Consider the following 24,244-nt stretch of genomic DNA (forward strand, 5'->3'; position numbering starts at 1 on the left):
GGCTCCGCCCAGCAGCGCGTCCGAGCCACGCGCGAGTGGAGACGAGCTTTGGCGGCGACGGCCGAGCAGGAGCGGGGGAGCAGAGGGAGGTGGCGCGGGCAGGCGCATGCGCGGGCGGGTGAGGGCGGCGGGGCCGGGGTCGCGCGTGGGGTGGGCGTGAGTGTGAAGGGCAGGGTGTGTTGGGGTGGAGGGCGCGTTGTGCCTACTTCAGCATCGCTTCTCGGCCTTTTGGCTAAGATCAAGTGTAGTATCTGTTCTTATCAGTTTAATATCTGATACGTCCTCTATCCGAGGACAATATATTAAATGGATTTTTGGGTTCTGGAGTTGGAATAGGGGCTTGCTCCGTCCACTCCGCGCATCGACCTGGTATTGCAGTACTTCCAGGAACGGTGCACCCCCTTGGGGGAAGTATTCCTGGTTGCAAGAACAGACCTCTGCTTCTTTTTATGTTCTGGTTATTTTTTTTCTAATCCTGATATCCCACTATTTTTTTCTGTTACCAAGAACTGCTTTTCTGTTTTCCTGCACTTCCTGTTCACCTCCACTGGCTACACAACAGCTCACTTATAGCATACCACATTCTCACATAAGCTTACCAGCACACCTTGCACCCCAACGCCATTGCTTTCAACAGTAGGGTTACACCAAAATGCTTTCTATCCACTTTTTCCCACAGGACCACCATTCCTACCACGCAGGCCAAAACCCAGCACTCCATCTGGGTCTCCCACCAGTACAGTGGACTTGTGTGTTGGATGCTGGGTTCGCGAGCCCCAGGGGTCAGGTGTCGTTGGGGCCCAGGTTGCCTGGCCCAGGTCCTTGGGCCCGCAGGTGAGGTGGGTGCGAGGCCCATGAACCCCAGGAGTGGGCTTCTGGCAGGCCCAAGAGGACCTGCTGTCTGACAGTGGTGAAAGCAAGGGAATAGAGGCCAAGGTCTTCCCCTGACCCATGCTGAGCACCCACAGAGAAAGCTACCGCCTGGAACGCAGGTGGGGAACGGTCGGCGTCTGTTTCCACCATGCTGCACAGCCGCTTCTCCAAGACAAGAACTCCAATAGCGATAATCCTGACGTCTTGGGTCCCTTCCGGAGAGCAAAGCGAACCATTCCAGCCTGAACGAACCGCGCAGACTGACAGCACAGCTCAGGAATCCCCAGTCCTTTTGTGGCAGAAGCCGCAAACACGCATGGGCGCTGCAGGCAGAAGTTTCAGCCTGGGAGGTGTGGTGTGGTGTGGGGTGGGAGGTGTGGTGTGGTGTGGGGTGGGAGGTGTGGGGTGGGGTGGGGTGGGAGGTGTGGGGTGGGGTGGGGTGGGAGGTGTGGGGTGGGGTGGGGTGGGAGGTGTGGTGTGGGGTGGAGTGGGAGGTGTGGGGTGGGAGGAGGGGCCTGAGCTTGCTGAAGAGCCGCCTTCCCCAGCCCAGCCCAGCCCAGCCGCCTGGTCACCGCAGCTGGCTGCAGGCACAGTCCTGCGCACTGCCAGTCGTGAGTAACTGGGCTTCCTTAGGGAGGAAGGAAACAGTTAAAAACTCAGCGCAGCTGCAATCTTCTAGGCGTGGCTCGCGGAACCGGAGCTGCACTGATTCTCCCTGGAGGCTAAGGGGTAGTGGAAGGCGCCGGCAGCTCCTCCTGGCTCCAGAACCTCCCAGATGGCGGAGTTGGATCTCATGGTTCCAGGGCCCCTACCTGGGGCCGCCGCTCACCCACTGGCCCCCATCAGTCCAGACTCTGGATCGGCCAGCCCTGCAGAAGAGGAAGAAGAGGAGGAGGATGTGGCCTGCCTGGAAGGGTCTGGGGCGCCAGCGGAGGGACCCGGGGCGCAGGTGGAGGAGCCTGAGGTGCAGGCAGAGGAGCCAGGGGTGCAGGCGGAGGAGCCAGGGGTGCAGGCAGAGGAGCCAGGGGTGCAGGCGGAGGAGCCAGGGGTGCAGGCGGAGGAGTCTGGGGTGCAGGCGGAGGAGCCAGGGGCTCCTGCTGGTGAAGATGAGCAGGAGATCCTGTGTGACTTCTGCTTGGGGGACCGCAGGGTGAGGGCAGTGAAGTCCTGTCTGACCTGCATGGTGAATTACTGCGAAGAGCACCTGCGGCCGCATCAGGAGAACAGCCGACTGCACAGCCACCAGCTGACGGAGCCGGTCAGGGACCACCAGGACCTGCACGCCTGCCCCACCCACCGCAGTCCGCTGGTCGCCTTCTGCTGCTCCGATGGGCAGTGCATCTGCCAGGAGTGCTGCCAGGACCAGCACAGGGACCACAACACTGTGACCCTGGACATAGCCCGCAGGGACAAGGAGGCAAGTGTTTGGGATCTGCCCACTGGGAAGGGCAGGGGGTGGCGGTGGAAGAGATGGGAGTCTCCGGTGAGAGTCCAGCCGGGTTGTGGTTCCTGTCGCTTCTGTGCCCTAGCTGGCGTCAGTGCGTGGCTGTTTGTTCAAAGCAGGCATGTGTTACGCCAGTTTGGAAGCTGTTCAAAGTGGGTCATCCAATCCCATCTGTGTCCCGCCGTCCGTAGACCAAGCCCCTCTGCTTGCCAATTTCCTACTGTTTTAAGGAAATGCACCTACCTGGTTTTTTTTTTTTTTTTCAATAAAATACACGCTTTAGCAGAGATTCCAGAGGAGAGAGAAAAGATTTTCCCTAAGTTCCCTTGTCTCCTTGACCCCATACCAAAAGCCAATAAAAGGTGCCTCTCTGGAGATAAGTGGAGTGAAATTCAAGAGCTTTCGCACCAGGCTCAGGGAGGGCAGGAGAGTGTGAGATTTTCCTTCTGGGCGTCTTGCCAAGCACTGTTTAACCTAAGAGAAAGAAAATTCCCCGGGTGTGGGGAGAGACGTGGAGGCTGTGGTTCTCAGCCTTGTTCTGCCCTACAGCTGAGCAGGTTGCAGAGGTTCTTAGGAATTGACGCAGCGACTCTCCAGGACTGGCTGTGCCCACCTCTGCTTTCCAGGCAGTACTTTTGTCTCCTGACCCTTGTCCCACATCCCTTGTACTCCAGCACATTCAGGACAGCTTCCTGTTGGCCCTACACACACATACACCCTGGCCCGCTCGAGGCACGGGCTTGACAGATGTTCCCCAGATAACAAAAGAAAGATGCTGTTTCCGGGAAAAGCCGTTTCCTCTTTCTGGGTGCCACTCCTGCAGTCCTGTCCCGTAGACACAGGTCCTGGCAGCCAATGCCCATGGGAGTTGTTCTGGAAATCTCTGTATCCCAGAGACCAGTGAGTCATTGTTTCTGACCCAACAAGCCGCTGGCTTCAGTGTTTCCGGTGTCAAGAATGTCCCATCAGGAGACTGAGTGGGTCAATAAACAGATTGGAAGACAAAATTCTGTAACTGAACAAGGTGCACGTAGATGCTTTTCATGCGTTGTATTGTCCAATCCTTGAAAATATGTCAAATGGGGGCTCTTGTTGCCTCTACTACTGGAAATGGTAAAACAAATGGATTGTTATTCTTTTTTGAGTATCACATCTGTATCTTTTTAAAGATTTATCTTTACTTATTTGGAAGGCAGAGTGTTAGAGAAAGGAGAGAGAGGTTTGGAGCTGGGTAGGTCTGAAGCCAGGAGCCAGGAACTGCTTCCAGGACTCCCACGTGGGTAACAAGATCCAAGCCCTGGAACCTTCTGCTGCTGCTTTTCCAGGCACTAATTAGCAGGGAGCTGGATTGGAAGTGGAGCAGCTAGGACTCGAACTGGCACTCCAGGTGGCCCCTGCATTTTGCAGTTCTTAGCCAGGAAAGTGATCCGTGAAGATGAGGAAGAACAAATCGGTCTTGCTAGGAAAAGAGCGGCTCCCGCCCACCCTGTCTCCTCACGGTTCCTGCCTCTCAGCGGGGGCGCACACTGTGGACACTTCACTGGCTCCCTTCAGAAATGACCTCGTCTGGCACAGTTGCAAATGGAGGGCACCAGGCATGCTGCAGAGGCGGGCGATTGTCATTCCGAGTGGGAGGAGCTGTGTGTGGGGTGTGCAGCACCCCGAATGCCGAACTCCTTGAACTCGTGGCAGAGAGCCACGCATTGTACATCAAGGACAATTGGGAGAGGGTGTTCAGGGCAGTGTCTGGGCAGAGAAGTGGCCCGGTCTGCAGAGACAGTGCCCCAGGCCGATACCCCATAGTTCCCCGCTCTCTGGCTCTTTTCCGTTCTCTGGTCAGGGGGCCAGCTACCTCTGGAAGCACAATGCTCTCCAGCCTTAGAAGTCAAAAGGGCTCCTTGGAAGAGGTCAGCCGGGAAGCGTGGTCTAGTCCCTGGATGAGGCTGCACCTGCCAGCAGGACGCTTAGAAGAGTGTCCCAGGCCCCGGATGCTCTATGTTCCCTCCAGCTAGCCCATGCTTGCTGCAGGAACAGTTAGATGATTGGACAAGATGCTACAGAAGCACATGGCAGGTCTTGAGAGCTTGACTCTGTGTCCTGGGCACACATCTCATCGCCTGGCTGCCGTGGATGGGACTCCCCGAGCCCCTCCTCCCTGCAGGGCTGGCCACACTCTCGGGCACCACCCTGGCCCATGACACGCATCTGCCTGACCTCGTGGAAAACCCTGAAGCCAGAGGCAGAGGCAACCCCTCATTTTGTAGAGCTGGGATAACCAGACGGTCGAGTCTCCCAGGATGGCTCCACCTCGCGTGGTCACCGGGAGTGCCTGCTTCGGGCTGACTCACTCCCAGAGGTTCCCATCCAGTGCTCCGGAGGCCTTTTTTTTTTTTTTTTTTTCCCGTTTAGGGCCATGTGCAGACAGCAGGGAGAGGTCCCCTGGCTGGGTACTCTCTGAGTGCCTCCTGACCATCTTCCAACCACTTTCTCTAACCTATGATCACGTCCTGATGTCCTTACTGTCTTGGGATCGCATGAAATGGCAAGAAGTGTTCTGTGGTGCTCTAGGCCATCTTTAAACAAACAGTTCACGTTTTCACCTCTTCTAAGTAAGTGGGATAGTGGCAAAAGATTCTAGCATTGCTCCCCTGCCCAGGCCTGCCAAAGCTCTCTTCCTCCTCATTCCCTGCCCTCAGGCATCTGATCTGGGGTCTCAACAGTAAGAATCTCTTGGGATTCCTCCAGCTCCAAAGCAGGGACCCTGCTGGGGCTGCCTGCTTCTTGCAAGGTGTCCTGGCTGAAGTGCATCCCTTGTCCCCAGCTGTTTCTCCTCCTCCTCCCTGGGCGCCTGGCATTCCCCCAGGGCTTCAGAAGAGAGTGGCCCAGAGAATGCATGCCATCTGAGCTCTCAGGGAGGGATGACTCAGAGCTGTTAAAGGAGACATAAGCGATTTAGATAGAGCAGGGAAAGCTGTTCAGGGTTATTGCTATTTGGCTAACCTTGTGCAAGAGTGACAGGGCTATTTGGAGCTTGCGAGGGTGAGGCTTATTTCCGTGAGTCCCAGGAGGGAGGAGTGAAGCAAGGTCAGGGTCGGGGACCCAGTGTTCTCAGGCAGGCACTTGCCTTGGCCGAGAAGGTTGGCGGACTCCAGGCACGGGGTGGGTAGAAGTCATGCAGCAAAAACAATAAGGTGAATGACAAGGCCGATGACAAAGCTCTGCCATTCATGGGCCGCTGACAATGCACTCAAAACTACACAGTTCCTGGCAACCTGCATTATCTCATTCTACCCAGCAACTTACAACCCTGGGAAAAAAGCACATCCTTTTTTTTTTCTTTCTTTATTTTTATTGGAAAGGCAGACTTACAGAGAAAAAGATCTTCCATCTGCTGGTTCACTCCCCAAATGGTCTCAATGACCGGCACTGAGCCTATTTGAAGCCAGGAGCCCTGAGCTTTTTCTGAGCCTCCCACATGGGTGCAGGATCTCAAAGTTTTAGGACATCCTCCGCTGCTTCCCCAGGCTATTGCAGAGAGCTGGCTGGGAAGTGGAGCAGCCAGAACATCAGCCGACACCATATGGGTGCTGCAACGTAGAGGATTAAACAGTTGAGCCATCATGCCATCCCCAAGAGGCACATTGTTCATTCCCATCTGTCATGTTGAGGGAAAGAAAGTTGTGAAATGCTAAGAAATCCTTGTTTGGTCTCTGGCCCCACGTGTTGGCATGCTGCTCTCAAAAGCCTGGGCATCTGGGAAGTAATGAAGTCTTTTGGAGGCCAGTGACGTGGGGCTCCTGACGGGTGTTGGGATGGAGGTTGGTCCAGGGGCAACCAATCCTGGGGTGACAGGCTTGGGCCTCTCAGCTTCACTGCCAAGTTCCAGGGAGGGGAGCGGAGTGGAAGGTTCAACTGCTCACCATTGCACAATGGTGTAACCAGTTGTAACTGCACCAAGGGGGTCTGCACACAGTTCCCGCCGGGCAGAGTGGAGATTCCTGCCACCCCCTTTCCCACACCTTGCCCTGTGCATCTGTGCCCCCCAGCCCCGCCCCACCGCCCCCACCGCTGGCTACTCTTGAGTTCTGTCCTCCCTGATAAATGGGGTTCGTGACCTCCTGGCAAGTGTTTCCCTGAGCTTCATGAGCCACTGCAGAGAGTGGTCACACCTGAGCTCAGTTCACACCTGGGGCATCCCAGCGGGCCCCCCTCTCATTGTTAGCCGGGTGACCCAGGATCAACATGAGTTTTGTGGTCTTGTAACAAGTGGTTCTCTCTGACTGTCCATAATGTGGAAATAATAAACCTTCTTATTTTTAACTTAATATGCGTATGATAAAGACAAAATGAAGTGCTCCTTATAAATACTACACTACAATGATGGCCACTGCCAGCTGTGTGCTGCTCACTGCCTGTTAGCTGAGTCATGCTGAGCTCAGCCCCCGGAAGGGAGCTGGCTCACAGTCCACCCTTGGTGTGCCTAGGTGGCTTCTAAAATTGCCGCCAGAGGTCAGACCTCAGGGTTGGGCAGTGTCCTTGTCCTTGGGGACCTTTTGGGAGCACTGGACTTCCTCCTTAACCCTCTCCTTTCTGTTCTTAGGCTGAACTTCGCCGCACCGTGTTAGACCTGGAGCAGAAACTCAAGTTGAATGACAACGCCATTGCCAGGCTCCAAGCCAACCACAAATCCGTTTTGGTAAGGCTGTTCTGGGCCATCTGTCGGCTATTTGAATTCATAAGACATGGGGCTGTGGGCCCAGTTGTCTAAATCTATAGGTTTCTTGGTTTTGTTCAGCCAATCTGAACTGCAAGTACAGGTGGTTAAACCATGGAGTAGTCTCACCTTAATAAAAGAATTAGGTACAACATTAATTCAAATTGTGTATGTGGCAAGTGATTTTTAATAATATAGAGTAGAACCCAGACTAGTCCTAGAATAACAATATTCTTATTTTTACATTGTGTATGCATTCTTGGCCAGGATATACATGTGGTTTCGGAGCATCTGTAATGCGTATTGGAGGATTGTGTGTGTATGTGTGTGTGTGGTGGGGGTGTGTTTAATGACTGTTTAGGAAGCCTTTAGTTATTAGAGTTCCAGGAATTATACATAACCTTGGATTCTTCCATCATAGGAAGGTGTTTGCATCGTGGGTTTCACCAGTCTGAAGTTCTAACAAAAAAGGAGTTGACGGCTGCTGGGTTAGTGGACGGTGCTCGATAAGGTCGGGCTGCTTAGCTTTAGTCTTTTGGGCTTACGGCCACTTTCTAAATAGGCCCTAAGTCGACTCAAGCAGTTCTACAAATGCTTCTCGTTAGTGGCCGAGAGTGACCAGTGTCCAGATGGGTGGACAAAATACCTCGCCCATGACAGTGAGTCAGCAGTGTCACCCTCGTATAGTGAGAAAGAATGGTTCCATTCATCCACTCACCTGTCCATCCATGTACCCACCCATCCATTCTGTCCATCAATACTCCCACTTATCCATCCATCCATCCATCCATCCACTCATCCACCTATCACCTATCTGTCCATTTGTCCATCCGTCCCTCTCTCCGTCTCTCCACCCACACACCTGTCCATCCGTCCATCCATCCATCTCTCCACCCACACACCTGTCCATCCATTCATCCATCCCTTGCTCCCTCCCTCCCTCCGCCCACACACCTGTCCATCCATCCATCCATCCATCCATCCATCCATCCATCCATCCCTTGCTCCCTCCCTCCACCCACACACCTGTCCATCCATCCATTCATCTGTCCATCTCTATTACTTATATCCATTTCTTCTCATTTTCTCTCTCCTGGGCATTTAAAACAAACCAACTGTGAAAGGGTAAAATCTCTTCCTTACCCACAGTATCTTGCTAAAGGATGAAAAAGAACAATCCCATAATAGCCTTATAAACTTTTGGAGACTGTTGATTTCCCAAATGTAGATGACCCAGAGAACTGCATAGAATATCTTGTTCTCTGCAGCTCTTTAATTTTCACCCTTAGGTTCCTACTCAGTGACACAGTGACTAGAGGAGGTGGTGTTTATGGCGACTGCCATGAGCAAGGGACACGTGTGTGATGATAAGCTTCGCTAGGACCCTTCAGATGGAAGGAATGAGACATTGACATTGACAGGGCTGTGCACATCCTCATAGCTTCGAGCCATTAACTGCTGGTTGCTTTGATGTTTACTGCCCCTCCTCTCAGTACTATTTACATGTCGTAATCCGCGTGGGAATGAAGCCCTTTGCACATTCCAAATGGGCAGGGTTAGGAATGAGAGATCCGAGCAGAAGTTAGTCTGCAGACATCCTCTGAGGCCTCCCTCTCTCCATGCCTCTTCAGGACAGCCTCAGTGTAGACAGAAGGGATTTGAATCCTAAGCTTTCATCTGGACTCCCGGTCTCATATTCCCATACAGAACCTCCGCGTAGCTCTAGAGACCAAGCGGACCTGCTGTCGTTTCCCATGATGCCCTTGCGTTCCCAGGCTTGTTTTGGCTCCTGTGTTCTGGGGGGTGAGCAAGCAGGAATGGACAGGGTGGGAAGCAGCTGCTGGCCAGTGTGACTGATTTACAGAGCTTGAAGGGAAGGAGGCGTGAGTAAGCCTGGAGGCTAGAACGAGTCATCTTCACAGGAGCCCTGGTAGAACATCCACAGTACCTGCCCCCAGATGTTATAGTTAAAACTGTCCTGTCTTCTGAGCTCGCTTCCTCCACCTCTACTTCTTTACAGAAAAGAAATATATAATGACCTAAACCCGCTGGAGACTCATCACCTTAGCAAACACAGAATTGCCTGGCAATGACTTCTTTGTAATATGGGCATAAAACCTGACATGCATGTTTAAATGCACTTGTTTGCTCTCTCAGAAGGTACGGCTTTTACGATGGCAAGGAGGTGATGTGTAGGAATGCTTAGTTCAGGAAGGAAGGGGAAGTCTGTGCCTTTTGCATCTGGTCATCTGCTCAACTGCAGGCTGGGTATTTAGTCCAGCATGGCTGTAGGTGGCGCTCCTAACCAGAGGTCCCCTCAGTGAGTTCCCCTTTTGCTTGGGTCTTTTTTTTCCCCCCTCCTTGACTCCCCTTTCCTTTTGCCAGGGCAGAGAGGAAGGGACACAGGCTCCACCTGCCCGAGGTTTGGGGAGGTTCTTTGGGAACCTCGATGTTCAGGGATGGGCTTTTGGGGAGGAGGACGGGGAGGATGGACAAGAGACAGGGAATAGCACCTGGAGGGACGGCTGAGAGAGCTCTGGGTTGGGCTGGCGGTGAGTCGGATCAGTGGGGGAAACTGAAGTGGGTAGCTGTTGAGCACCATGGAGCAGACGAGGAAAGGAAGTTAAGAACATTGGAACTTATTCCAAGACCTTCCTATGAAGTCTAACAGGCTGATTGATGGGGGCTTGAACCTAGGGGGTTCTAGCTAACCAGGTAAGTGTAAATCAGTGCGATGAGATGCAGCTGGGTACCATCAGAGGGCGCTGCACACACACACACACACACACACACACACACACACACACACACACACACGCAGCACCTGCAACTTGCATTGACACTACATCTGACCCTGCTGGAGGCCACTCAGCTGGGACGTCCACCATGGGACAGAGTCCCAAGAGCAACGGTGTCATTGTGCAAGTCCCAAGGATCCTCACATTGATTGTGCATCCTGTCGAAGTTGGAGTGTCATGTTCTACTCTGCGTAGGAATGCTTGGTCAGGGGGCAATGGCAATAGTGCTGTGGTGGCCTGCATCCCTTAAGCATTTTGTGGCCTCTCTGGGCCTGGTGGAGACACTGCAATCTTAGATGTTCTTTCAGTTTGCGGCGGGGGATTCAGTGTTTGGTCTAATAAAGCATAAGAATATCATGTTAAGGGCCAGGTGTGAAAGGCTAGTGACTAAATCTTTGTCTTGCATCTGCTGGGATCCCGTATGGGCGCCAGTTCTAATCCCGGCTGCTCCACTTCCCATCCAGCTCCCTGCTTGTGGCCTGGGAAAGAAGTGGACGACGGCCCAAAGCCTGGGAACCCTGTAACTATGCAGGAGACCTGGAAGAAGCTCCTGGCTTTGCTCCGGCCGCTGTGGCCATCAGTGGATGGGGGATATTTCTCTGTCTTTCCTTCTTTCTATATATCTGCCTTTCCAATAAACAATAATAAATTAAATCTCAAAAAAAAAAAAGAATATCGTGCCAAGAAAGCTAATTGAGCAGACTGGTGTGGTGGTTCAACATGCTAATCCTCTGCTTGCAGTGCTGGTTTGAGTCCTGGCTCTTCTACTTCCAATCCTGCTCGCTGGTAATGGCCTGGAAAAGCAGTGGAGGATGGCTCCAGGGCTTGGGCACCCATGTGGGAGACCTGGAAGAAGCTCCCGTTCCTGACTTCAGATGGGCTTAACTCTCCCGGTTGTTGTAACAATTTGGGGAGTGAACCAGCAGATGGAAGACTTTTCTCTTTCTCTCTCCTTCTCTCTTGCTCTCTCTATCTCTCCTCTCCGTAAATCTGCCTTTCAAATAAAAAAATTTAAAAAGAGAGCAAACCTCTTCTCAATTATTCATAAATCTTTTAAAAAAGTTTTATTTATTTGAAAGGCAAAGTTAGGGAGAGATTTTACACCTGCTGGCCACTCCCACAGATGCCTGCAACAGCTCTGGCTTGCAGAGAAAAAAGTCTGGGTTACCAGGTTGAAGAACCCCAGTCTGACTGGATGGGTCTGTTGGTTCGCCCCCTGGTGGTGGCAAAGAACATCGCTTGACAAGATTCAGGCTTGTCTCTTGTAAAGCCCCCAGGGCTCCACAGGGAAGTCTCTGTCTCCAAGACCCATGCCAACTTGATGACTTTCTCAACACTATGGTTTGGTTGATGTCCCCCCCCCCCCAGTTGCAGTATCATCAACTTAATACCCTGGGGACTCAGATGTGGGGCTGGGGGATGTGGATCATACCTAGGTCCTTGCAACCATTTGGGTCTGGTCCTGCCAAGGCAGCTGGAACCCAGACTCGCTGGGCATCTAGAAACTTCCACTGACAATTAGAAAAAGCAGTCCCCTTCCTCTGTGTGCCTCCCAGCCTTCTGCTGGCAGCATTTCCATCAAGTTGGGTACCTGGCTCACCGGCTCTTGGCTTCCTACCAGGTATCAGTGTCGGAGGTAAAGGTGGCGGCCGAGGAGCAGTTTGGCGAGCTCCTGGCGGCTGTGCGGAAGGCCCAGACCGACGTGATGGTCTTCTTGGAGGAGAAGGAGCAAGCGGCTCTGAACCAAGCCAATGGCATTAAGACGCACCTAGAGTCCAGGAGCGTGGAGATGGAGAAGCTCAGACAGGAGCTGGAGAGGCTGGCGACCATTGGCAGCAACGTTCTGTTTCTGGAGGTAAGGTGGGCGGGGCTGTCCTGGGCTGCAGGTGGAGCTGAGAATGGGACGGCTTTTGAGTGGGGTGCCCAGGAACCCAGAGACGCAGGTCACAGGGACATGCGGCCGGGAGGGAGGGAGGACAGGGAAGCTTGGGGATGTCATGTTGAAGGTGCAGTATGTTCCAGGTATAGAAAAAGTGTGTGCAAAAGCAGAGAGCTTTTACATGAGGAACAGAGACACCTGCTCGGAGCATAGGTTACTGGGTGTGTGGCGATAGGAGACTCAGGCCTCTAGCTGCAGAGGAGTTTGGGTGCTGGTTGAGGGTCTTAGGAGCCTTGCTAGCAGTTGGGTGAGGGCCTGGCAGGGTGGAGATGGGCTTTGTGTGGGCTAGGGCAATGGAGAGGGTCCCTCAGAGGGGTGACATTTTCTGTTGCAATGCCTTGTGACACATGGCAGGGTTTGCCACTGGAGCCAGGGCTAAAGGACGGGGTACCAGGTTGGGGAGGAGCTGGAGGCTGTGGAAGATTCCAGCATTCTGGCTCCTTCACTGAACCGCTGTGGTGGCTGTGTTGTTTTTCCCAAGTCGCTGAACTTCTGTACATCTCACATGTCCCCCTTATCGGATTGATGGATTGGAGTGAATAATTGGCCAGGCTCCTTCCGGCTCTTGCATTTTGTACATCAATCATTTTTGCAGTTTTGATAATTTCCTTCTAGTTTTAATAAGCATAAATGCTCACTGTGAAAAATTTTGGAAACTACACAATATGAAGGAGAAAAAACAGCTATACGTCAGCATCCAAAGACACCCATAGATAACTTAAGAAAATTGAAAGGCAGAATTACAGAGAGATAGGGAGAAACAGAGAGATCTTCCATCTGTTGGTTTACTCCCCAAATGGCCAAAATGGCCAGGGGTGGACCAGACTAAAGCCAAGAGCCAGGAGCTTCTTCTGGGTCCCCCACAGGGGTGCAGGGGCCTAACCATCTTTTGCTGTTTTCCCAGGCTCATTAGCAAGGGAGCCGGATCAGAACTGGAAGGGCTGGAATCTTGTGGGATGCAGGTTTTGCAGGCAGCAGCTTACGTTTTTGTGCCGCGACACCGATCCCTCCAGTTTCTTTTTGATATTCATCAGCCAGGATGCTGCTAACCCCACTCTGAGAATAGGACAGAGGTCACTGGAGGGTTATATAATACATACACATGTGTGCTTTCCCTGTGGTTAGAACCCTTCCCCGGGGAGTTTTCGCATGTTTGTGCATTACACTCTCTCAGCTCATTTCACAGATGCTGCAAGCCTTACAATGAGCAAATCAGAAGGAACCTAAGCCCGTCGTGCTGCTTGCTTTTCCACAGGAGTACGGCAAGTTCAAGAGCTCAGAAGACAGCACCTTCCCCAGCGTTTACATAGCACTGAAGGATAAACTCTCGGGCATCCGCAAGGTCCTCACCGACTCCACCGTGCACTTAATCCAGCTGCTGGAGAACTACAAGGAGAAGCTCCAGGAGTTCGCTGCGGAAGGTGGGGGCGATATCTGGGCTGTGGGCAGTGGTGGGAGCAGCTGTGCGTGTAGGAGTGGTTGGTGGGGATTGCCGGGGCGAGGGGGGGAAATCAGGAGGCAGGTCTTGTTTTCAAAGCCTTCCTTTCAAGGTCAAGCTGCTAAGCAGCTCTCATCTGGATGACTGATTGACTTTCTAGCGTAAACCAATGATTAGGCACCACTGACTGGCCTGTCCGTGACTGGTCGATTCCTCGTGCTTTTACGTGATATCCAAGTCCAGTCTGGGATCCTCACCAGCCTGTGGTGCCCCTTGGGTGGCACAGGGGTAACTTCTGTGAGACAGCCCTAGGCTCTGGCCCCTTTTTGCCCCCCAGGAAACCCCAAGGAAAGGTGGCTGCAGGGGGTATCCCCTGACCCCGCCTCCCCCAGGGCAGGTGTACATTCATCATACTCTGATCTTTCCAGAGGAGTACGACATCAGAACTCAGGTGTCTGCCGTCGTTCAGCGCAAGCATCGGGCCTCCAAACCTGAGCCCAGCACCAGGGAGCAGTTCCTCCTTTGTAAGTACCCCCGGGGGTCACCATCACAGACGCTGCGTGCAAACCAGAGCCACCGTTTCTTGTCTAGCAGCCAGGTTCTCCCAGCCACTCTTCTCTCCCCCATACACAATACGCTTAAAAGAAATTTACCTTTGCCTTCTGAAATGGCTTAAAAACTTAGAGAAGCACGGCAAAAAAAAAAAACAAAAAAAAAACAAAAAAAAAACCACCAAAAACCAGGATGAGGGATTCCTGTCTATGGTTCAATCAGCTTCTCTAGGCATGTTTCCCACAAGTATTGTGTTGCATCGAGCACAGCTCCAAAACTCACATGGCTACAATGCTATTGCCTCATCTGTGGACTTAGTTTGGGTTTCAGCATTAGTGAGTGGCATCTCCCAGTAGGGGGAAGATCGCATCTGGGCTGTCAGTCACTCATTTTTTTTTTTAAGATATATTTTCTATTGGAAAGTCAGATATACAGAGAGAAGGAGAGGTAGAGAGCCCCCACCCACTGCTTCACTCCCCAAGTTACTGTGTCAGAGCTGAGCTGATCCGAAGCCAGGGGCCAGGAGCTTCTGCCAGGTCTCCCATGCAGGTGCAGGGTCCCAAGGCTTTGGTCTGTCCTCCAGTGCTTTCCCAGGCCACAAGCAGGGAGCTGGATGGGAAGTGGAGCTACCGGGATTAGAACCGGCGCCCATATGGGATCCCGGGGTGTGTCCAAGGCGAGGACTTTGGCCGCTAGGCCATCACACCAGGCCTAACGTATTCGTTTCTTGATTAAGCTCAGCAGAGAAGATGGCGCAGGCCACGCAATTTGAGCTTCGGAAGGGAAGGAAGTGCGGGTGACTGGTGCTCTTTCTGCTCATTTAGGGGGAAGCGTGGCCTGGCTGGGAGTTGTGGAGGGGGTGGGGGAAGCAGAGACAGGGAGAGGTCTTGTTTGAGCTCTCTGTACGAAGCACCTGTCGGCTGCCCAACCTCTCTCCTTGCCTTTTGTGTCTCCCCAGATGCCTTGGACATCACTTTTGACCCGGACACAGCCCACAGGTATCTTCGGCTGCAAGACGACAACCGCAAGGTGGCCAACACAGCGCCCTGGGAGCATCCCTACCCGGACCACCCCAGCAGGTTCCTGCACTGGCGGCAGGTGCTGTCCCAGCAGAGTATGTACCTGCACAGGTACTATTTCGAGGTAGAGATTTCCGGGGCAGGCAGCTACGTGGGCCTGACGTGCAAAGGCATCGACAGGAAAGGCGAGGAGCGTAACGGTTGCATTTCTGGAAACAACTTCTCCTGGAGCCTCCACTGGAACGGGAAGGAGTTCACAGCCTGGCACAGTGACACCGAAACGCCCCTCAAAGCCGGCCCCTTCCGGAGGCTCGGCGTCTACGTGGACTTCCCCGGGGGGACCCTGGCCTTCTACGGCGTGGAGTCCGATGCCATGACTCGGATCCACAAGTTTGAGTGCAAGTTCTCCGAGCCGGTCTACGCCGCCTTCTGGCTTTCCAAGAAAGAGAACACCATCCGCATTGTGGATCTGGGAGAGGAACCAGAGAAGGCAGCCCCGGCCTCTGCGGAAGCTGCCCCTTAGAGGCCAGGAGCTGCACGCCTTTCGCTGACCACGACGGCAGGGCCAGAGACGGCAGCCTGCCTGTGCAGCTGGCCTCGGAGAGCTCCAGGCTCTCACCATGGAAGGTTCTTGGGCTGCTCACGTTGGCGTCAGTTATCTCTGTCTTTAGGGTCAGTCTTAGATGCCAAGGTCTCCCCTGCCATCTTCTGGCAATATGCTTCTGTCTGTTCAGGTGAACAGAATAGTTCACTGCGAATTTAAAGAAAATTAAATAGATTGCAGAGTAATCAAGGGGCGGGCACCGTGGCATAGTAAGCTAATCCTCGGACGGTGGAGCAGGCATCTCATGTGGCCACTGGTTCGAGTCCCGATTGCTCCAGTTCCAATCCAGCTCCCTACTAATGGGCTGGAATGTTCCAAAATCTTGGGTCCTTGCACCCGTGTGGACTGGTCCAGCTTTGGCCATGGCATTCATTTGGGGAATTGAACCAGCAGGTGGGAGGTTACTCTTTGTCTCCCTTTGTATATCTACAAATGTGCTTTCCAAATAAAAATAATAAATAACCCTTAAAAAAAAAAGGATCGCAGAGTAATTGTAGCTGATGCTGACTTGAATGTGTTGAGTGCTTCCTTGATTAACTCAGTCCTCACAGCAGACTCATGGGGTGGGTGCTTCTGAGTTCCCTCTTGTAGATGCCCAAAAACTGTGGTCTGTGGAGGTCCAGGAAAGTGAACAACACTCAAGTTCATACTGGTCCGTCGGCAATTGAGAGAGCTGGCCTTCCAATCCTGGTGGATGGGACACTGCACTTTTAACCACCACATACAGTGTGCCCTTCTGGTTAGAGCATGTCTGGTGTGTGTGTGTGTGTGTGTGTGTGTGTGTGTGTGTGTGTGTGTGTGATGATGAACGTAGCAGGGAAATAGAGCATCTTAAATCATCCTCTTGCAAATGTCCTTGTGTGCCCCAGTCTGACGTGGCCACACAGCCGTGCACTGGCTGACAGCGCACCACCTCACCCTTCTATTTGGGGCCAGCAAGAAGGACAAGAAATGACCTCCTAGCTTCCTGTGACCTCCAGGGACGGACCACACCTTTCTCTCTTGAAGTTGCCTGGACCACATGGACTTGTTTCATCTCATTCAAGGGGCAGTGATTCGAGTGTCTGAGGACAGCTCTCATGTCCCTGTCCCCTTTGTGGGAGCTACTGTCGCTTCTGTACTGAGCTTCCCATCCCCTTTGTGGTTTCCCTCCTCTTGCTCCCGAGTTTTTCATTCCCTCTTGACAGAGAGGCTCACTATGACTAATGGAAACCTTAAGCAGGGGCCTGGCACCATGGCCTAGCGGCAGAAGTCCTCGCCTTGAATGTGCTAGGATCCCATATGGTTGCCAGTTCTAATCCCAGCAGCCCCGCTCCCCATCCAACTCCCTACTTGTGGCCTGGGAAAGCAGTCGAGGACGGCCCAAAGCCTTGGGACTCTCCAGGCTCCTGGTTTCCAATCGGTGCAGCTCTGGCCATTGCTGTCACCTGGGGAGTGAATCATCGGAAGGAAGATCTTCCTCTCTGTTTCTCCTCCTCTGTATATATATCTGGCTTTGCAATAAATAAATCTTTTAAAAATAAGAACCCTAAGCAAATGACGAGCTGTCTTTAAGTGAGTTTCCAAGGACATAGCCTGAAGCCCCAGGAGGAGTCCTCAAAAGTGCGCATGTAACTTCTGGGTCATTATGACCTGTGGGAAAGCGCATCTCTTCTCTGCTGGTCTGATGGTCCTTTCTCAAGAGTACCTGACTAGCGCTGCTTAATTCCTTTCCAGAGATTTTCTCCTATATTTCTACCATAAGACTTGCATGTTATTTTAGATTTTGTTCTGGTTTGATTTTATCGCATCATTGCTGCATGCTGAGGTAGATTCACGATTCTCTATCCAGTGGCTCAGATCTCCTTCCTGGCCCGGGCTTCACCCCCATGGAATCCATAACCTCATCCTGTTGGGTCTTGACCATGTTGATATTGGTTAGGCTAGGACTAAGCCCAGAATCATACAGTTCTCTTATTTCTCTCTGGGTTTGGCTACCCACCAGCCACACATGAATAACCCAGCATGCTCCCTGGGCATAAGAAAGAGCTTTTTCCAAGACAGAAATGAACATGTGTATTGGGTCTGAATTTCTTTGACCTATGTGTCTAACAACGCTCTTGAGTGAGAAAGATGAGATCAACTTTGCCTTGCTTTAGGGAATGACTGTGGGGGTGTTTGCGCTTCCTGCTTTGGTTTGTAAATGCTTACCAAAGGATAACTGGTAGACCTCTCCTTGTGGGTTGATACCAAGCTTACTAGCTTGTTATTTCCAAAATCTACCTGATTCTTTTCTTCTTTAACAACTTTGGCCCAATTTGCCGTCACCTTGGCGAAACCCATTCGTGTCCTGAGATGTGATCCAGTTAGGCCGGTGTGCTTGAGTCCAAGTACACAGAGCAGCCTAGGTGTCTCCTTTCCAACCTTGAACTCCATTCCCTGTTAAGTACTTTTGTTTGGTAGCGTCCAGGTTCAACACCTTTCTTCTTTGTATGAAAGCTCAAGATACAAGGAAAAATTGGCTGGTTTTGGCTTTATGTCATGCGATGAGCCTGTCATGTTTCTTTGGGTCTGTAAGCTACAAATGGCCTAAAACAAATAAAAATGAAGTAAAGAAGGAAAAAAAAATAGGTAACAAAGACCTATTACACATTTTCCAGTAATTTCCCTAAGTTTCTGTGTATTTTCCCACCCTTATCTTCCATTGTGCAGACTGACTTACAAACAACCACAACAGAACAATGTACACTCAAACTTGAGCTCATCAAGAGCTCACTTCCGTGCCAGATTGCTCAGTTTCACAACAAGAGGAGTGAACTATTTGTGCCTTTAGCCACCATCTACTTTATTTTGGTCCCTGTGTTTGCAAATCTAAGAGCAGAAACCATTCTCTTCCAGAAAGCGTATCCTCAAATCCCCACCTTCTCCTGGGATTCGTGATGAAATAATGTGCTGCCAACATCGGCTCTTATCTTAGTCCATTTAATATTGCCATAAGAGAATACCACAGATGGAGTAAATGAGGCAGACGGTAAACCTGTTTTATAGTTCCAGAGGCTGGAAAAGTCTGAGCCTGAGGAGTTTGTATTTGCTTTTTCTTTTTTTAAAGATTTATTTTTATTATTTTTTCATTGGAAAGGCAGATATACAGCAAGGAGGAGAGACAGAGAGGAAGATCTTCCGTCCGATGATTCACTCCCCAAGTGAGCACAACGGTCGATACTATGCCGATCCGAAGCCAGGAGCCTCTTCCAGGTCTCCCACGCGGGTGCAGATTCCCAAAGCTTTGGGCTGTCCTCGACTGCTTTCCCGGGCCACAGGCAGGGAGCTGGAAGGGAAGCGGGGCTGCCAGGATTAGAACCGGCGCCCATATGGGATCCTGGGCGTGCAAGGCGAGGACCTTAACCACTGCGCCACCGCGCTGGGCCCTGTATTTGCTTTTTCATTGCAACTTTTAATAGAAAAAGGGCAGGGGAGCGCTTGCGAAGTGGGGTGTTGGGGGAGCCTTAAAAATCGGTGTTGTTTGATGCTTGAAGAAGAGACCTCTTGAGCTGAACACTTTGTGTTAGGCTGCGCCTCCCAGACAGTTGCCCTGTGGATTATATTTTCAACACACCTTGTTGGAAAATACATCCCGATCGTAGCAGCTGGCTCAGTCTAGTTCAGGAAGGACTGCTCTAAGCAAGTAGACTTAGCACATGTGGCATTCCAATATGCAAGCAGCTGTGCTACATACTAAGCTAGAATAATCCAGAAGACAGTGAGCTGTGTCTTTTGATCATAAGAGGTTGATTGATTGATTTATAGAATGATGTCATTTATTTGGAAAGAGAGAGAGAGAGAAAAGAATGTTTTGTTGGTTCACTCCTCAAATCCTAAAGCATTTATAATAGCTGGCTGAGGCTAGACCAGGGCCAGAGCCAGAAGCCTGGAGTTCAATGCAGACCTCCCACATAGGTGGTAGGAACCCAACTGCTTGAGCCATCCTCTGCTGCTCCCTGCCGCCCCCCTCCACCACACCAGATGCTCATCAACAGGAGGCTGGAATGAGGTGTGGAGCACTTGGCTTTGGAGCCAGCTTTGTGCAATGTGCCTGGAAAGCCCGGGGAAGATGCCTTAAGCGCATGGGTTAATGTCAACCACGTGGAAGGCTAGCGTGGAGTTCCTGGCTCCTGGATCTGTCCTGGACCACACCTGAATGTTGCAGCCACTTCGGGCGTGAATGAACAAATGGAAGAGGTCTCCGTTTCTCCCATTTCTTTATTTGCTTTTTCAGACAAACTTTTAAAGATGACCATGCTAGGGCCGTAGTTTGCACATGTTGAGAGCTGTATACATAGCGCTTTGCATGTGGTATCTCATTTAATCCCACAACTCTGAAATAGAGCTGGGTTGGGCTCCAGATCCCAGGCGTCTCCTGCTAAACCCTGTGTCTGGCCCCACGGTATTCTCAGCAGAGCGAGATGTTTCTTCTTCACAGGGAGTAGTTTCCTGCAATGATTTCTGATTAGCATTCTGAAGCAATTACATATATTTACATGAAACCATTACGTGTTTACTATGAAGGTTACTTAAAGAGATTAATGCAAGCATATGCAGGATCATTTGGATAGCCACTTTGAAACAGAACAGGTTGCATCTAATGTGTATTCTTAAGCATCTGAAAGTCATTATAATTGGGCCCAGCCCAGTAACCTAGTGGCTGAAGTCCTCGCCTTGAACATATGGTTGCTTGGCAGCCCCACATCCCATCCAGCTCCCTGCTTGTGGCCTGGGAAAGCAGTGGAGGACGGCCCAAAGCCTTGGGACCCTGCACCCATGTGGGAGACCCGGAAGAGACTCCAGGCTCCTGGCTTTGGATTGGTACAGCTCTGGCTGTTGCAGTCACTTGGAGAATGAATCACGGGATGGAAGATCTTCCTCTCTGTGTCTCCTCCTCTCTCTATATATCTGACTTTGCAATAAAGATAAAGACATCTTAAAACAAACAAAAGAACGAAGTCATTAATTACAACAACAACAACTGGAGATGCTTAGGATTCCACTTCTAGCAGTCCCGTTCTAGAAATGTGATGAGCGGCTCTTTCAAAATATACAGCAACTGCCTCCCACCTGGGCAGGGCTAGGTTTAGGAGATTTACGGTAAAGCCTTGTTTCCTAGGAGGTCAGGACAAAAAGCTAGACTTCCACCGGCAGTTTCCTCCTAGAGATTAAACTTTCCCACCAGCCAGCGGCTTACTGTTTTCTCTGAGAGATGTTTATACAAGGGAAGGCTCAGTTAGGGGTATTTACCCGTCGTCCCTGTCCCTGTCTTTGGTGGGGCTGCTGATGGCCAAAAGGGTAAAATGAGCTGCTGGGCTCAGGATTATGAAAATCTGGAATCCAGGTTCAAGAATGCCCCCTATTTTCGCTGTGAGAAGAGCAACGAGTCGGTCCCGGTGTGCCAGAAGTGTGAGACGTGCGTCCTGGCCTGGAAGATCTTCTCCACGAAGGAGTGGTTCCAGAGGATCAGTGAAATGTCGCAGAGGAGGTTTCTGGTGAGCATGCTGCAACAGTTAAACAACTTGCACCTGCTGCACTACTTCCAGACGCTCCTCCAGGGCATGCAGGGCAAGGACTTCATCTACCACCGGGCGCGGGTCTCCCGCGGCAGCCGCAAGGAGGCCAAGGTGGTGAGGTGGTCCCTGAACCAGATGCTGGATAGGAGCGTGGAGCACAAGATGAAGGAAATCTTGTACTGGTTTGGAAGCAGCACGAACCGCACCAAGGCCAATTTCCTGCTCTTGCTGCTGCAGGTGTGTGACTACCCATTACTGCTTACCGCGGCTGACGTGATCCAAGTCCTGTTTGTGAGAGAGTGGAACAGGGTGTCAGGTAAGCCATCCGAGGGACCACGATGGAGGTGGGGAGACAAGCGGGGGTGCTAAGGGGTTATCCAGAGCACAGCCCGGGGTTCGGTGAACTCACACCCCAGCCCTGCTTGTCGAAGGAGAAATTGCAAACTGTGACTTCTTTCTAGAAATTCTGTAGGAGATACAGACAAGGAAGCGCAGAAATTTGAACTATGGAGCTGAAAAGTATTTTCTGTACCCCTTCTGCCCAGAGCTGGCCCGTCCCCAGCTGTGTCTGTGCCATGCTGGGGTGTTAGTCCCATAGCAGGAGTGTGGCTGCCCTCGGGGAGGAGTCAATTCAGTTGTTTCACTGCTCAGCTGTCCTGCGTGGAAACCAGGCCAAGAGGCTGCAAAAAGATCCATTCCACCATGTTCCTTAAAGATAAAGCTGGAATAAGAAACCGCATTTTCCTATGCTATTAATCAATACCATGTCAATGAATGCCATAAGGTTGTAAATGGCTGTTGATGTTATGTTTGGGCTTTTAATTGATTAGGATGATAATTTGCTGGCTTTACCTTCAGGCCAGAGATGGTCTCACCAAGAAATCGTTGAACCCACTAGGATAATAAGATGCTGGACTTTATGCTTGGTAAATACTTCCAATGAAAGAACCTCAACTGAATTTGAACTGTGGTAACACAGCAACATGGAGAAATCTACCATGGGGAGAGGGTTCGGGGAGGGGTGGGGGAATCCCAGTGCCCATAACACTTGTGTCACATAATGCAATGCAATTAATAAAAATAAATTTAAAAAAAAAGAAAACAAGGAAAAAAGAAAAAAAAAAAAGATAAAGCTGGAAGCCGACTAGGTCCTAGGTTGCGATGGCTCAGGACCCAATTAGCCCCAGGCAGGAGTTGCATCAGAGCCTCTGTTTGTGGGTCACAGCCCCGACTGTTGAGCTTTCCAACCTCTGACTCTGCAGGTCCGAGATGGGCCCTGAGGTCCTGTGTTTCTTTTTGTTTTTATTAAGGTTTTATTTCTTGGGCATGAGGCAGTGGTGTAGCAAGTTAAACCTTTTCCTGTGGTGCTGACATCCCACATGGGCACTGGGTCAAGTTTTGGCTGCTCCGCTTCACATCCAGCTCCCTGCTTATAATCTGGAAAAGCAGTAGAAGATCGGTCAAATCCTTGGGCTCCTGCCCCCACGTGGGCTACCTGGAGGACGCTCCTGACTCCTGCTTTGTATTGGTCCAGCTTAGTTGTTGTGACCACTTGGGGAGTGAACCAGTAGAAGGAAGATTTCTCTGAATCCAGGAGCTCTTCCAGGTCTCCCACTCGGGTGCAGGATCCCAAGGCTTTGGGCCGTCCTCCACTGCTTTCCCAGGCCACAAGCAGGGAGCTAGATGGGAAGCGGGGCCACTGGGGTTAGAAGTGGTGCCCATATAGGATCCAGCCACGTGCAAAGCGAGGACTTTAGTCATTAGACTACCACGCTGGGCCCGGCTGCCATACTTTTCAAGTAAATAGTGTGTGTGTGTGTGTTTTCAAGTAAAGAAATGAAAAAAGCATGAAAATGGAATTGAAAGATAATTTTATATTGGCACAAAACATTGTGGAATTTCATGCATAGTTTTTCCATAATAGATATTTCCCATGGACTTTTGAAATCCATGCACCCAAGGAGTCTTTAAAATATTCATGGAAAATGTGCGTCATGAAAAAACAATGTGAAAGGTCCATTTTTCATCAAAATGAATATATCTTAATTTTTCTTTTTCCACCAACTTATAGGGGTATCATTGTATATAAAACTCTAATACATTTTGCACTGTAGATGGGTTGGTAAAACCTAACAGATTTTTTTTGAGATTTTTCTTTTCCATTGGAATGTGGAAATTCCAAACCAACAGACACAATTGCCCTGGTCCCTTTTGTGTGCATTTAACAGAAGTGAGGAAAAACATACAACCATCCTGCTCCCCCCCCCCTTTTCTGCCTACACACCTGTCTCCCTGTTTTTGTTCTTCAGGGTCCAGTCAAGACTCTGCTAGTGTGTCTTTCGCACCTGAGCAAGACAGTTCCAAGTCTGCCACCTCGCGTATCCTGTGGGCAGCTGCACCCAGGCCTGTTTCCTTCCCTCTGTCTAAAGCCTCCGGAAGTCAGCACATCCAGGTGGAAGGTGCGGAGGTCAAGGCACCTGATGCTCGTGAGTTGACCTTGAACGAGAAAGCGAACGTGGAGGGTCCTTAGATGTTTTGGCTTTCACATCCTTGCCACTGGGATGAACTTCTCTGCTGTAATCCCATCGTAAGGGAGGAAGCATCTGCGTGTTGGTTGGTTTAGAATTCGTTGATCTTACGATTGGTGCACGGGGGTACTGGGCTCATTTTGGAGTTGGCAGTATTCTTGGGTTCTGGTGAGCATGGGTACATGTGAGAGGAAGACATCCCAGGGGAGTTTCCGGGCAGTGGCACCTGCAGATGGAAAATTTGTGTGGGTGAGCAGGGAAGCTAACACTCATTGAGCATGTACAATGTACTGGACTCTTGGGTAGGCAACAGAAAGAAGGTTTAAAATTCAACCAGCAGGCCCCAAAACCCACGTCTTCACCTCTCTGCCATGGTGCTGCAAGAGACACTGTGCAGAAAGAGAGTTGAGAAAGGAAATTCCCAAGAACTTCTTCTGAAGTTTTCCCGGCCCCTCCCTGCCCCCCACCCAAGGCTATGGTCCTTTCTCCAGCCTTTGGGCTAGAAGGGTTCAGCCTACCAGCTTTGGATTCAGATTTGAGGGCCAAATGGCTACAATGGCCAGAGCTGGATTAGGACAAAGGCAGGAGCCCGAGATTTTTAGGGTCTCCCACATGGGTGTAGGGGGCCAAAGCATTTGAGTCATCTTCTGTTGCTTTCTCAGGTGCTGGATGAGGGGAAGTAGAGCAGCTGGGACTTGAACATGCCCTCCTATAGGCTGCTGGCACTGCCGCTAGATCGCCATGTCAATTTCCATTCCTCCTTTAACCATTTGTCTAGCATTCTTAGTCCTGGCTATG

The 24,244-nt window shown here is 51.2% G+C and overlaps 2 protein-coding genes and 1 non-coding gene across 5 annotated transcripts in view; all 3 read left to right on the top strand.

The window, feature by feature from the left end:
• Nucleotides 1-212: 212 nt before the first annotated feature.
• LOC121170607 lies at nt 213-403 on the top strand. The gene has a single exon (XR_005886031.1). It is a non-coding gene; the product is annotated as a U2 spliceosomal RNA (small nuclear RNA).
• Nucleotides 404-1,648: 1,245 nt separating this feature from the next.
• On the top strand, nt 1,649-15,633 carry TRIM16 (tripartite motif containing 16). 3 transcript variants are annotated; one of them, XM_041000744.1, is made up of 7 exons: nt 1,649-1,822; nt 1,958-2,290; nt 6,918-7,013; nt 11,451-11,684; nt 13,024-13,189; nt 13,635-13,730; nt 14,717-15,633. In XM_041000744.1, exons 1-7 carry the CDS (start codon nt 1,649-1,651, stop codon nt 15,298-15,300), a joined length of 1,683 nt encoding a protein of 560 aa, XP_040856678.1. In that variant the 3' UTR covers nt 15,301-15,633. The 3 variants fall into 3 exon arrangements, with proteins under 3 accessions (XP_040856678.1, XP_040856679.1, XP_040856677.1); XM_041000745.1 differs by having other exon boundaries at nt 1,649-1,774; nt 1,913-2,290; XM_041000743.1 differs by having other exon boundaries at nt 1,649-1,771; nt 1,895-2,290.
• Nucleotides 15,634-20,705: 5,072 nt separating this feature from the next.
• Nucleotides 20,706-24,244, top strand: part of CDRT1 (CMT1A duplicated region transcript 1) — a 31,086-nt gene continuing 27,547 nt past the window's right edge. Inside the window, exons 1-2 of the mRNA XM_041000783.1 lie at nt 20,706-21,234; nt 23,228-23,385. Coding sequence (XP_040856717.1) covers nt 20,706-21,234; nt 23,228-23,385 — 687 coding nt within the window. The remainder of the gene's footprint in view (nt 21,235-23,227; nt 23,386-24,244) is intronic.

Source organism: Ochotona curzoniae, unplaced genomic scaffold (assembly GCF_017591425.1).
Source record: "Ochotona curzoniae isolate NIBS_2020 unplaced genomic scaffold, NIBS_Ocur_1.0 scaffold_2453, whole genome shotgun sequence".
NCBI lineage: Eukaryota > Metazoa > Chordata > Mammalia > Lagomorpha > Ochotonidae > Ochotona > Ochotona curzoniae.